The sequence below is a fragment of the Tupaia chinensis genome, unplaced genomic scaffold (assembly GCF_000334495.1).
Source record: "Tupaia chinensis unplaced genomic scaffold, TupChi_1.0 Scaffold144336_1, whole genome shotgun sequence".
In the NCBI taxonomy this organism is placed as follows: domain Eukaryota; kingdom Metazoa; phylum Chordata; class Mammalia; order Scandentia; family Tupaiidae; genus Tupaia; species Tupaia belangeri.
The window spans coordinates 1,698,728-1,713,859 of NW_006204194.1; the positions used below are offsets into that span (position 1 = coordinate 1,698,728).

The 15,132-nt window shown below is 39.8% G+C and overlaps 1 protein-coding gene across 1 annotated transcript in view; it reads left to right on the plus strand.

Annotated features, from left to right (window-relative positions):
• The window catches only part of LOC114004466 (zinc finger protein 215-like), a 15,553-nt gene extending 3,775 nt beyond the window's left edge, over positions 1 to 11,778 (plus strand). The window contains exons 2-4 of the mRNA XM_027767626.1: positions 4,909 to 5,341; positions 8,014 to 8,186; positions 11,743 to 11,778. Of these exons, the coding sequence (XP_027623427.1) occupies positions 4,963 to 5,341; positions 8,014 to 8,186; positions 11,743 to 11,748 (558 nt within the window). The 5' untranslated portion in view covers positions 4,909 to 4,962 and the 3' untranslated portion in view covers positions 11,749 to 11,778. The remainder of the gene's footprint in view (positions 1 to 4,908; positions 5,342 to 8,013; positions 8,187 to 11,742) is intronic.
• The last annotated feature ends 3,354 nt before the right edge of the window (positions 11,779 to 15,132 follow it).

Genomic DNA, 15,132 nt, shown 5'->3' on the forward strand with positions numbered 1-15,132 from the left:
GGCCCTGCCCCGCCTCGGGCCGCCTCAGCCCGCCTCTGCTCTCCCCTGCGCCGCGGTCCCAGCCCTCTGCGCTTCCCTCCTACCTCAGCCTCACCTGTCAGCCGCGCTTCCTCCTCCTCCCTCAGCACCTGCCCGTCCTGCCTAGTCAGACTCCTGTGTCCCCACCCCCGTGTCCCCACCCCCCTCCTCCCTGCGCCTTCGCCCTCAATCGTGTCCTGCTGTGTCCCTCCCTCTTTCCCGGACTCTAAGACTCACCGCTTTATTCTGCATTTCCTGTTTTTTCTCGCCCCCCTCCCCACCCCTGTGTCCCTTCCTCCTGCCAGGCCACCACCTGTTTCGCCCAGCCCTGCCCCAGCCCTCTCAAGTGCTTGCCCTGCTTCTCCTTAACCTCAGTCCCGCTCTCTCCTCCACGTGTCCCCACACCCTGGCCTATCCCAGCCCCACACCTCTCTAAGCTGGATCCCTCAGCTCTGTCCCTCTGACTCCCTACCTCAGTTCCACTCCTTCCCGTGTCTGTTTGCTGCCCTGGCCCATTGCCTCTCTCAACTCCACCCCTCTCTACTGCTCCTCTTCCTCGGTTCTGCTCCTCTCTATGAGTCCCTAGCCCTTATTGATGTTGGTTCTGCTTCTCTTTTCCTGACTTTCCCCTACCCCATCAGTTCTACTTACTCTGTTTTTCCTTCCTGACCCTACTCTTCTCCCATTTCAGCCTCTCCCTTTACCTCAGTACCTCCCTCTGTCTCAACCCCACACCTCTTTTTGCTCTTGTCTTTGGCCTGTTCCTGCACTTTGTCCTTGGACTGGCTCCTCTCCTCTCTGCCCCCACTCTCTGTCCAGTCCTCTCCACTTCGCATCTTTCTTTCCTATGCTTCCCATAGTCCCTGCTCCATGCTCCCAACCTCTGCTTCAGCCTCAGCCCATCCAGGGCCTCTTGGTTTCCATCTGCGTCTCCTGACATACTCTTAGCCTTGCTTCTCTGGAACCTCTTCCCTATTCTGAAATTAAGAAATCCACCACCACTCATAACTTTTTTTAAAAACAGAGTTTCATTTATTTAACATGTTAACTGCTTTTGTCATTGCTTATTATTTCATCTCCCATGCTTCTCATAAGAATCTTGGAGGGGAAATGGAAATGGCTGTTTGGATATAAAGTATAAAAAAACTACCTTTATCCTTCCAAGAAGTCTACTTGCTGCTCTTTTTTGTTTTAAAAATGCACAAAATTTCTTTGCATTAAGTTACATAATACATCTGTTTATGTCTTCCTTTAAAGATGTTTTTTTATTATTATTATTTTTAAATTTATGATAGAGAGTGGTTGTGCATGCATGAGAGAGAGAAGCACCCCCAGCAATGTCTTATTATACCAAGATCCCCTTTCCCTGGTCCTCTAAATCATCAGACCTTGAACACATATGCACACACCAGTGTGTTTTCAAGCAAACTCTGAGATCAAACCTATAGTCAGCTATATGACTACCATTACTGCAATTCAGTTTGCTACTGATTGTGCCACTAGGCTGGATCTAGAATTTTTTTTTTTTTTATTGTAGAAAAAGCAACTGATTGTCCAGGATGGAATACCTGTGCCGCCTTATTTAATTCTTACAGCAGTGTGGGGAAGAAGGTGGTCTTTTTTCTCTATTTTTATTGATCAGAAACGCTAAATTCAAAGAGGTGCTACCAATTACCCAGTTTTACATATCATTTCCCAAGTTACTAGTGCTTCATAGTACAGAAACTGTTCATTTCCCATATGTCAAGTTTTTAGTAGAAATTAAATTGTACTCTCCCAAGGATGTTTTTGGTCAAGGGAGAAATCAAAAGTGTAATTGTGAGTTATTAAGAAAATGAAAATTAGACTTATACCATCCTCCAACCTTGGTATATAACAAAAATGAACAACTTTTTTATGTTTTTGTTTTTTAGTGCACGTGCACTCGCCAGTGAGACAGAGAAACAGAAAGTGAGAAGTCACTCCCCCAGGATTTCTCCTCCATTCTCTTCTCAGGATCTTGGGCATATGTGCTGAGTTTCTGGCATGAGTTTTAAGTTGCTGGGTCTGGGACTCAAACCATGATTGACTATGTACCAACCAAAAACCTGATAAAAGTTCTAAAGAAAACAAGAGTAAGAAAATAATAAAGATAAGTGAAATTAATATATAAGAAAACAAAAATAATAGTAATAGAACTTGACATGAATATTGGACCTTCAGAAAAGTTATGACTCATTTTGCCTAGAAAAACAAAAATACGGCATGACTTTCATGATGACCTAATACTTGAAAGAAGAGGGGAGAAGGTGGCAATAAAGAGAAAAATCGGGCTGGCTCTTTTGTGCTGTGATTAAGTGTTGTATATAGGGAATTGGATTCCACATGGCCAATTGCAGTTCAAGTCCTGGCACTGGTGGCTTAAAAAACATACCAGGTATCTGTGTGTATGCCCCAAATCTTGACAGAAATAGAGGAAAGGAATTGCAGCATTACCATTCCTCATTTGGAAGTGCTTTCTCTTTCTCCCTCCCTCTGCCTGACAAGTACATGTGCTTTTTGGCAATTAAAAAGAAAGGAGGGCCAGCAGGTGGCATGGAGGTTATATCTGCTAGATCCCACATGGCCACTGTATGGTTTGAGTACCAGACCTGACTGTTGGAAAATTACTCCAGGTGTGTGTGTGCGCACACATATGCCTCAAATCCCGAAAGAGTAATAGAGAAGGGATTGGGGTGTGGCCACCTTCCAGGGGGTAATTTCTCACTTTCCCTCTCTCTTTCTCTCTGGAGAGCACATGTGACCTATAGCAAAACAAAACAAAAAAGAAGGAAAAAAATGGACTGGACAGAGTACAGTGGTAAAACACAGCTCTGTGAGACTAACCCATATGGAAAGCTTCTAGATTCTTATCCAGAGACTTCCTTCTGTATGCTGAGCATTTACATGGGGCTGGGGCTGACTGAAGTTGAGGGTGGATCATAGCATCAGGGCCTTGTTTGGAGTGTGTGCATGTGCTTGTGTGAATGTGTGCTCAGAGAAGAAATATACTTTTAAAAACAATAAAAATTTTCAGAAAGAAATACAGATCATTGACTAAAAGGATGAAGTCACAGGGTCAGCAGGTGGCGTGGTGGTTAAGACACTAAACTCCCACATGGCAGACCATGATTTGAGTCCCTGACCTGGCAGCTTGCTATCTCACTTTCTCTCTCTCCCTGGTGAGCTTTCATGCCATGTAGCAAATTAAAAATAAATAAATAAATAAATAAAATAAATCTTTAAAATAAAGATGAAGTTACATACTTAGGAGATTTAATATTCCAAGAGTGCTATACTCAATGAGTGTTAATATACTGAATTTTTATATTATATTTCAAGCAAATGAGAGGTTTTTCTGAAAGAGTATTAAGAAAATTCAGTTTAGGGCCAGCAGGTGGTATGATGGTTGAGACACTGGGCTCTCACATGGCCAACTGCAGTTCGAGTCCTGGACCTGGTGGCTTTCTCTCTCTCACTCTTTCTGATGAGTGTATTGCCTACAGTAAATTGAAAAAATAAATAAAATTAAAAAATAAATACAAAAAAGAAAAGTGGGTTCAAGAAGTAGAAAACCCAAATAGATCAGTGGCTACTGAAAAGTCATTGAACAGTTAATTAGTTGACATTAGCCTTCTGAAGAGTTTTAGTGGTATTTAGAGTTTAAATATAAAGACTGAATAAAGGGGTATTATGATAAAAAAAGCTGCTAAGAATTAGATGAAAAGGAAGGTAGGTTAAGATAAGATATTGAGGGACCAGCAGTTAGCGTAATGGCTATGTCACTGGACTCCCATGTAGTCGACCACAGCTCAAGTCCTGGACCTGGTAGCTTAAACTCACCACAGACACATGTGCATGCATGCTCAAGATCCTGAGAGGAGAATGGAGGAAAAGGGATTGCAGCATGGCCATCCCCCCTGGGGGGTGATTTCTCGCTTTCTGTCTCTCTGTCTCTCTTTCTGGTGAGCACACGTGCCCTATAGCAAAAATCTCTCTCAAAAAAAAAAAAGATAAAGATAAGATATTGAAAAGATATTGAAAGATAAAAATTTAAGGTAAGAATTTATAGAAAAGAGGGAAAGGGAAGGATGCTGAGGGTACCCTCTGAAGAGGGCATAAGCTCTCTTTCAGCCCTTGTACCTTACAGGTCCTTGACCATTCAGGGTCATATTTTCCCATCTGGGATAGAAGAGAGGCTTATAACTCTCTATCTAGCTTTGGGTCTGGCTGGTCTAGGGAGGCAAACTGGAAGGATTTCAGTCATTTCCACTACTACGTTCTCAAGATCTTTCCCTGAAGGCTGCAGACCTAGAAATGTAATTCAAGGGACATCACATATCCAAAGAAGGAAAGGATAGCAAATTTAATAATTCGTGGTGGCAGGAAAGTTATTAGAAAAATTTGTACCTTTCTTGCTTCCTGTGACAAGGTTCTAGCTAAAGAATCCAGGCCTTTGTAGAATGTATGCATTATATCTTTCCTCATTCTATATAATATATAGTTCTTTTAAATCCTTCATTTCTTGAAGTTAAATACTTTTTCTGTAGTTCATCAGATTAGTTCATTGTGGTGTGGGGATCAAGTTCTTTTATTCAGCGCCATTTTTGACATAATTCTAGCTTGTGCTTATTAATTTTTCATACCTGGGAATGGGACTTAGGCAGCATCTATGTATATTTATGTATAAGTATCTATGAATGTATATTTAAGCATTTGTGTGAAATAAGCTAACTCCCTTTGCTTCAGATAACTTACACCCCACTGTCCAATTTTGTCTCTATGGGCCATTCTTAAGTCACTACGAAATTTCTGTAGGTCCTGAGGTATCCTTTCATCTATTACAGCTCTGTTCACCATCTTTCTATACAGTGTATTCTGGAGTAGCCTGCCTTTAAGAGTACCACTGTCCTGTCAAGGGCCAAAATGCTGCCTATGCCGAAGGTTTTGGATATCTTGAGGCATCCTCACATCTTTTGTCTACGTGATCAAGAGGAAAAGCCAGAAACTATCCAAATGAGAAACACAAGAACTCTGAAAGCTTCTTGTCAAAAGTTTAGGCATTTTCAACACTTGTCAGTAACTGGGCCTCACCAAGCTGTAAGCCAAATCCAGGAGCTTTGCCGGCAATGGCTACAGCCAGAGACTCACACCAAGGAGCAGATGATAGAGCAACTGGTGCTAGAGCAATTTCTGAGCACCCTACCAGTGGAGGTACAGACCTGGGTGAGGTCAAAACGGCCCAAGAACAGCAAAGAGGCTGGAACCCTAGTGGCAAACTTGATCCAGGCATGTAATGAGGAAGGTGAGAGAGAGAGGAAACAACTGATTGTTTTCATTTATTGAATAACTGTTGTATGCCTAGTACATAATACCTGAATAAAAACTTTCAGAATGAACGAATTAATCTTATACACTCAGTTTAATCTGCCTAATCTTACGTGAGAGACCAGAAATTTTAGAGTTGGTATTTGTTTTTAATATTTATTGTTTCTCTGAATACTGGCTTTGGCCCTCTCCCTACCAACAACCCCTCCCCCCATATTTCTTAGCCAGCCTAAAATTTAGTATCATAAAACACACACACCTATACTACAAAAACAACCTTTAGGGATTGCTCATAGCATTAATATATTAAATATAAGTTTGGAAAAATTGATCTTCATATTATTTAGTCTTTGAATTCAAGAACAAAAATGATTTTTTGAATGAATGACTACATTTTACATGCAATAAGACATAAAATATGGGAGCTACAAGTCCTGTAAGTTCAACATCTGTCAAAATCTGGTCTCTTGAAAACTCAAGTTTTTAGATTGAACCTAAGGAAGACTTTTTTTTTTTTCTTTCAGTTTTTGTCATAGGGTGCATGTACTCACCAGAGAGAGAGAGTGGGATGGAAAGTGAGAAATCAGTCCTGAAGGAGATGGCCACAATGCAGTCCCTTCTCCTCCATTCCCCTTTTGGGATATTGGACACAGATGTGCCAGGTCTGGGATTTGAACCATTGTTGGCCATATGGGAGTCTAGCACCTTAACAACTATGCCACCTGCTGACCCTTAAGGCGGACATTTTAAGAATGAGAGAAGAAAGTCACTCATATCTCATAATCCTTTGAAAAAAATACTAATTAAAAATAAAATATTATTTAATGTTTATATATGTGTATGGGAAGGAAACATAAGTGATCCAAGATTAGTTATCTATGGAGGTAAAACAGAGCAAGGACAGAAAGAAGCACATGGGTACATGTAAATTACTGAAAATGTAGTGTTGGGTTAGATAGTGAATTCAGATCAATGAATTTAAAAGGAACATGAAGGCCATGCATGGCTCAATGCTGATAGCATATCATGAGCTAGAATTATGATTAAGCCAATGTGTGCACCTGCATTCCTTAAACTAATTTTTAAAGTGCTAATAATGAACATGTTGAGCATTTAACAATTATTATTATAGGTTTTATGTATTCATTTAATTCTATGAATAGCCCTGTGAAATAGGAAATACTAGGTGTTATCCTCCTTTGAGGCACAGAAGGGTTAGTAACTTCCTAGTGGTTCCACAATTGGTAATTGACAGTCAGGATAAAGATTAGGCTAATGACTCCTGTGTTTGTAAATCTTTTTTTTTTTAACTACCTTAAAAATATTAATATTTTTAAATTTCAATTTATTTATTTGCATTCATTCACTGTACATCATTACAGCATACAAAGTGAGATTTTCCATCCAGAGTACACTGTATATTGTCTTGATCAAGCACATCAACAAACATGTTATTGTCAGCAAATAATTTTCCATTTCTTGTTTTCTGTATGTTTTGCTTTTTTTTTTCCCCCATCCTTGATTCCCTATCTCTTACCCTCTGCCATCTCCCACTCTCCTCCCACACTGTCTCTGGTATCTATGTTTGCTTTCTATACTGTTTTCCCCTCACATTTTATTGAATTACTAAAGACCTTAATTAATTTAAATAGTTTCATAGCAAGCACAGGTGATATATACATTTCCATGAACACAAGTCTAACTTTATGCATCCTATAAAGTAGCACCTAACTGGGGCTATATATCTTACTGCAGTCATTGAATAGCTATTTTTTTTTCTGAAACTTTTTTTTTTTTGGTAACAATTTACATTCCTTCCCTAAGCATCATCACACTTTCCCTAAGCATCATGTAAATCTTAATATGGGGACCAGCAGGTGGCATCCCCTGCTGGACACTCCCACATGGCTGACCATGGTTTGAGTTCCAGACCTAGTGGCTTGCTTTCTCACTTCCCCTCTTTCTCTCTCTTTCCTCTCAAATTAAAAATTAATGAATGAATAAATAAAATTTAATAAATAATTATTTTTTTAAAATAACGATGTTATACTGCCTTATGTGGACATGGTGGGTATTGTCCCAGAGAGGTTAAACCTGGCTAAAGGCATGGAATTGTTGGTGGAGCTGGAGTTCAGGTGGGAAAGAAAGAGCTCTTTAGGGTAGGAGAAAGAAATAACAGATAAATGAAATGTGTGCTAGAGAAAGAGCCAACAGACAAGGAAGGCCTATAAGGAAGGTAGAAGTTATCTTCTGTATCAGTGAGGTTAAACAGATATAAAAAGTCTCAGTAATAAAAGATGCCACTTAAAAAAATATTTACCTTACATATTTAATGTTTAATTCTCACAAAAGTCCTGAGGAATTTATGTATTACTCTTATTTCTATTTTATAGTTGAGAAACTAAGTTCCCTGCTGATTTTGGTTGGACAGTAAGGCTGGAAACTAATGATATAGAGGGAACTTTCATTTTATCTGGGAGACAGTGGGAAGCCATTGAGGGGTTTAGAGCTGGGAAATTACTAGAACTCTCTTTTGGAACTTGCTGTATTGAGAGAAATTACTATGGTTAATGGGGTAGCATGAGAGTGGTATCTGTGGGTACTGCCATACAGGACTCAATTCCATGGTTATTCTTGTTTCCCTTCTAGTTTCCCCTGCTCAGGACTCTGTTTGTGCAGAAAAGAGGAACACCAAAGAAAACCAAAAGAACATAAAGATTTTAGATAGTCTGCAACACCAAAAGATTGCAAAGATTTTAGACAATCCACAACACCCAAAGAACACAAAGCTTTTAAATAGTCTGCCATCTGCTGTTTCCCAGGTGAGTCGAGTTAGGCTCTCTACAGACTTGGTTCTCAAAGTCTCAATTTATATAAAAATTGGTCCTTATCCCTGATTTCAGACTTTACATATTTAAATCACATCCTCATTTCCAGTGAATCTTTGTATAAATGTTATCTTACAAAACCTTTTTCCTGGTTACCTTACCTTTTCTGAAATGTTCTTTGTATTATCACTTTGTATCACCCTTCTGTGCTTTATTTTTCTTTGTTGTACTTTACACCATATCCCATACTATATGTTTAATATTTTCCCCTTTTTTTGGCTCTTGAATTGTTTAGTTTTTAATATTCCATTTTATTCAAAACATGCACTTCTTTTTATGTATGAGAGAAAAGAAGCAGAAGAGTTAAGTAACTTGCTAAAGGCCACATAGCTGTTAAGTGATAGTGCTGGGGTATGAACCCAGGCAGCCTGGGCTTCAGAGTGCACATTCCTAACCATTTAGTTATTGCTACCTCTTGCAGTACTATTATTCCAACTTAAGCTGGCCAGATTTAATAAATAAAAATGTAAAATACCCAGTTAAATTTTAAATTTCAGATAAATAATGAATAAACTTTTTTTTTTGAGAGTTTTTTGCTATAGGGCGCATGTACTTGCCAAAAAGACAGAGAGAGACAGAGACACAGAAAGTGAGAAATCACCCCCCCCAGGGGGGAGGGCCATGCTGCGATCCCTTCTCCTCCATTCTCCTCTTGGGATCTTGGGCACACATGCACACATGCCCGGATTGAGTTTAAGTCACTGGGTCCAGGACTCAAACCATGGTCGACTACATGGGAGTCCTGCGACATAGCCATTACTACAACTGCTGGTCCCCAGTAAACTTTTTTTTTTTTTTGAAGAGGATTTTGCTATAGGGCACGTGCGCTTCCCGAAAGACAGAGAGAGATAGAGAGATAGAAAGTGAGAAATTACCCCCCCCCAGGGGAGGATGGCCATGCCGCAATCCCTTCTCCTCCATTCTCCTCTCGGGATCTTGGGTATGCATGCACACACGCCTGGCGTGAGTTTAAGCCACTGGGGCTGGGACTCGAACTATGGTCGACTACATGGGAGTTCAGAGACATAGCCATTTCGCTAACTGCTATTCCCCCCCAATAAACTTTTAACGTAAGTATATTTATGCAGTATTTGGGACATATTTATGTAAAAAATTATTTATCTGAAATTCAAATTTAAATGGGCATTGAATTTTTATCTGGTATCCTATTCCAACTAAATTTTTAGCTTTTAGAATTTGAGACATTAGAGTTCACTGAGAAGTGAACAGGCTGGAATAGCCTGGAATTATTATTATTTTTTTTAATGGAAGATAATATGTCTTACCAGGTATTTCCTCCAAAATAATTTTTTTTTTAGAGGTTTTCGCTATAGGGCGCGTGCACTCGCCAGACAGACAGAGAGAGACATAGAGACAGAAAGCGAGAAATCACCCCCCGGGGGGATGGTCACGCCGCAATCCCTTCTCCTCCATTCTCCTCTTGGGATCTTGGGCACGCATGCACACACGCCCGGCGTGAGTTCTAAGCCACCGGGTCCGGGACTCGAACCGCGGTCGACTACGTGAGAGTCCAGCGACATAGCCATTACGCTAACTGCTGGTTCCCCCAAAATAATATTTTAATAAAATCACTAAACATAAAACTTTTTTTTTTCACCTTATACAAGATTACATTGAGACTGGTAATACCATCATCTGTTTGTTTATTCACCAGTGTTTGTTGAGTGCCTACTCATGTTAGGCCCTATTTGAGAAAGAAAAGAATGTGCTGAAAAAAAAAAAGAATGTGCTGAGAAAGAAAAGAATGTGTTCTTTACCATATAGGTAGTGCTGATGACTCACAGAACAATTGAGAAGGGACTTTTTTGAAAGTCATTTTCTAGAACATGCATTCTAAATGGAGGTCATAGTGCTTCTGAGGGGATGAAAATTGGTTCTGGGAGGTGAAAACATCTTACTTACTCTTTTACGTGTAAAGAGTAGATAAACATATGGTATAAATACAAGTACACAGTATATATACAGTGTTAAAATTTTATAGGGGTACTGTGATTCCATTTATATGAAATGTCCAGAGTAGGCAAATGTATAGAGACAGAAAATAAATTACTGCTTTCCCAGGGATGGAGAAGTGTTGGAGAGAAATAGTGACTGCTAAAGGGTATATAGGATTTTTCTTCAAGGTGGTGGAAAATATTTGGAAATTAGTTGACATGTTGGTTACACAACTCTGTAAACATGTTAAAAACCATTAAACTATATTTTAAATAGGTGAATTATGTAATGATATATGAATTGTATCTCAATAAAGCTGTTATTTAAAAAATGAGATGAGGGGCCAGCAGGTGGTGTGGTGATTGAAGACACTGGACTCCCACATGGCTGATTGTGGTTTGAGTCCTGGACCTGGCAACTTGCTTTCTCACTTTCCCACTCTCTCTATCCCTGTTCCTCTTTGGTCAAATTAAAATAAATAAATAAAGTTAAAGTGAAATAATTATTTAAAAGAAAAATAAGATGCAGGCCAGCAGGTGACGTTCTGGTTACGATGCAGATTCTCACATGACTGACTGTATGGTTTGAGTCCTGAACCTGGCAGCTAGAAAATCATACCTGATAGAGAGACTAAAGCAACTGAATCTCTGTTATAAATCCCATCTTCCAGACCCCAAAAACTCAGATAGAAGCCATTTAAATCTGAGGTGTGTCCTACCATGTTCAGGGACCAAAGTGACTGAATCTTTACTCTAAACCCTCATCTTCCAGACTCTCAAACTCAGATAGTAGGGCAACCTTTGTCCTCTCTCTGTCTCTGTCACTTTCTCTCTTTAAATTAAAAACAAAAATTTTTTAAAACACTTATTCTCACCTCTGACCTCTCCTTTCTCTTTTCTTTTTTTGCCGTTTAAATTTTTTTTTCTTGAGACCAGCAGTTGGCATAATGGCTGTGTTGCTGGACTCCCATGCAGTTGCCTGTGGTTTGAGTCCCGGACCCAGTGGCTTAAATTCATGCTAGGCGGGACCAGCAGTTAGTGTAATGGCTACGTTGCTGGACTCCCATGTAGTCAACCGTGGTTCGAGTCCCGGACCCGCTGGCTTAAACCCACACCGGGCACATGTGTGTGTGTGCCCCCAAGATCTCAACAGAAGAATCGAGGAGAAGGGATTGCGGTGTGGCCATCCCCCCTGGGGTGTGATTTCTCACTTTCTATCTCTATGTCTTTCTGGCCAGCACACACGCCCTATAGCCAAAACCTCTCAGAAAAAATTTTTTTTTCCTTTTCTGGTTGTTCCTCCTACTTTCACTTTGTTTTTCTTTCTTTATTTTTCTTTTTTTTTTTCTTTTTCTTTCTTTTTTAACCTTCCTTTCTTACTCTGCAGTTTGGCCTCCACACACAGAAAGATTGGACCATGGTAACTGCACGTTCAACAGAAGAGAGATTAATTACATGAGGCTGAACTGGTGAAATAGAATTTTATAACTTTTGATTAAAACATTACTGATTTTCTTCTATCCTTTGTTTTCCAGATTTAAGAATTTTGCTTTCTTGGGACCAGCAGTTAGCGTAATGGCTATGTCGCTGGACTCCCACGTAGTCGACCACGGTTCGAGTCCCGGACCCAGTGGCTTAAACTCACGCCACGTGTGTGTGTGTGCACGCTCAAGATCTCGAGAGGAGAATGGAGGAGAAGGGATTGCGGTGTGGCCATCCCCCCAGAGGGTGATTTCTCGCTTTCTGTCTCTCTGTCTCTCTCTGTCTGTCTGGCGAACGCACACGCCCTATAGCAAAAAGACAACCTCTCTTAAAAAAAATTTTTTTTGCTTGCTTTTGAGGTGTCTGGCGAGCGCACGCGCCCTGTAGCAAAAACCTCTCAAAAAAAATTTCTTTTTCTGTTTGTGTGCTTTTTAAATTGAAACTTTTCTCCCTCCTGACCCCTCTGGAATTAGAAAATATTTGTGAGTCTTCTTATTTTGTGGCACAATGGTTATCTGCATACGTTCAATAGTTCCTGTTGCTATACATCATAAATTGGAAATGCTCGTTATTGCCAGGGCTTTGACTGTAATGTCATATTGAAGATATGACCAGAAAACTATGAAACTAAGATAGTTCTCAAGAAAGCCAACAGAAGCTCTTGGAAAGATTGCCTGACACCATAAACAGTTCTGCCAGGCAGAGAGAATTAGAGAAGCCATATGAAAGAATTCGTACCATAAAATAACCTGGATTTTTTCCAGCCCACCATTGTAATTAGTAGAGATTGCAACCAGAGGATTACCTTGAAGAAGACTTTGAAGGAAGAGAAAGACTGATCTTTGCTAGCAGATGGTAAACCACAGAATACTTGGTAGGGAGAGCTGAGTTGGGAAGGTTCACATGTGAATTATGTGCTGAGTGTTTGCTTTTCAATAGTTTGAGTAGTTGACATGTAAATATTTTCTCAAAAATATTTAAAACCATACTGTCTCAGTCACAAACAAAACTATAACAAATATTTTGAAAGTTATCTTTAAAATTCAGGTTTTTAAAATTTTGAAAGTTTATTCACTGTCAAGGACTATGGAGTATGAGCAAAAACATTTTGAGATGTAAAGTAAATGTTTGTGGGAAAATGTAAATAAATAAATTTTTCTAACTGGTGAGTGCATACACCCTGTGGCAAAATCCTTTAAAAAAAATAATAAGGTGACCAGCAGTTAGCGTAATGGCTATGTCACTGGACTCCCACGTAGTTGACCGTGGTTCACGTCCCAGACCCGGTGGCTTAAAACTCACGCCGGGCGCATGTGCGTGCGTGCCCAAGATCCCGAGAAGAGAATGGAGGAGAAGGGATTGCGGTGTGACCATCCCCCTGGGGGGTGATTTCTCATTTTCTGTCTCTGTCTGTCTGTCTAGCGAGCTCACGCGCCCTATAGCGAAAACCTCTCAAAAAAAAAAAAAATAATAAGGTGGGCGAGTTCCAGCAGCTCCGTTCCAGCGGCGGGAGGAGTGGTAGGGTTTATCCGCTCAACTCCGCAAAGGTTCTAGGCGTGTTGCGGCCTTATCAAGCACCCAGCACTCACCCTGTCCGCAGCCAAGATGCCCAAGAGGAAGGTCAACTCAGCCGAGGGGGCGGCCAAGGAAGAGCCCAAGAGGAGATTGGCGAGGTTGTCTGCTAAACCTCCTGCAAAAGTGGAGACGAAGCCAAAAAAGGCGGCAGGGAAGGATAAATCTTCAGACAAGAGTGCAAACAAAAGGGAAAAGGGGAGCAAAGGGGAAACAGGCTGAAGTGGCCAACTGAGACACTAAAGAAGATTTACCTGCAGAAAATGGAGAAACTAAAAATGAGGAGCGCCCACCCTCTGATGAAGCAGGCAAGAAGTCAAGTCTGAGTAATATCATATACCATGTCTTATCAATGGTCCCTGTCTCCCTTCTTGTACAATCCAGAGGAATATTTTTATCAACTATTTTGTAAATGCAAGTTTTTTAGTAGCTCTAGAAACATTTTTAAGGAGAGAAGCCCACCTCATCCCATTTTTTAAGTGTAAATGCTTTTTTTAAGAGGTGAAATCATTTCCTGGTTGTTTATTTTTCAGTACAACCAGAAAATAGTGGGATATTGACGTATAGGAGGCTTTGACTCTCTTGCATGTCAGCTTAACATTCCATAGGTGGGGGTGGGTGGGTAGTTTTTATATCCTAAATACAAAGCATACTAAATGACAGTTTGGAGTCACAGTCATGCATTTAATGTGTCTTGAATATTTTAAATGACTTCTATTATGTTTTTTAGTAGTATTGTTTCCTAAAGAAAACCACTCTTTGATTGTTGCTCTCCCTGTCAGAATTGTGTGCACTCTGTAACATCTTTGGTCGTGGTAGTCCATTTTTCCTAATAATTCTGTTAATGTGCTGTGAAAGATTGGAAATTTGAAGTATGTAGTCTGTATGATACTAATTTGTGATTTGGTGGGACTTACATAACAGCTTTCAACATCTGAAGACAGTGGTTCTTGATATCCTCTTAAGGAAAATTTGCCTACAAATTTGAAGCTGGAATGTCACTGGAATAACTTAAAAAGAACAGTATACTTGGCTTTTTAAATTTTTGGTACATATGTTAAAAAGAATTGGGTACAAATTGAAATGTCTGTACTGATCCTTGACACAACAAATAAATCTCAATTACAAATTTCTCAAATTTGAGAAGCATCTAATAAGTATGTATTGTGGATCAGTGCTAATTTATAATTATTCCAGAAAGTGTATACATGTGGTCAAAGACAGTATACTTGGCTTTTTAAATTTTTGGTACATATGTTAAAAAGAATTGGGTACAAATTGAAATGTCTGTACTGATCCTTGACACAACAAATAAATCTCAATTACAAATTTCTCAAATTTGAGAAGCATCTAATAAGTATGTATTGTGGATCAGTGCTAATTTATAATTATTCCAGAAAGTGTATACATGTGGTCAAAGACTGAAAGATCCTTTGCAAAAATTAAAATAATAGATGGAGATAATCCCTCCTGTTACACAAAGTGCCTGGTCTGCTATAAATCCATAAGTGATAGCTGTTATAGGGACGTGATACTGATGTGATATTTTCTTCCTTTTTGTTTACCTCAAAATGTGCTCCTTAATGTTCTTATTAAATCACATGTTAGAGGGGCACCAGATGGCATAATGGTTATGTTGCTGGACTCCTACATGGCCAACCATGGTTCAAGTTCTGGACCTGGAGCTTGAAACTCCCACTGGGCACGTGTGCATGCACACCCAAAACCCTGAGAGGAGAATGGAGAAGAAGGGATTATGGCATGGCCATCCACTCTAGGGGGTGATTTCTCACTTTCTGTCTCTCTGTCTCTCTGGCAAGTGCACGCATCTATTAACAAAAATCTCTCCGAAAAAAAAATCATATTTTAGA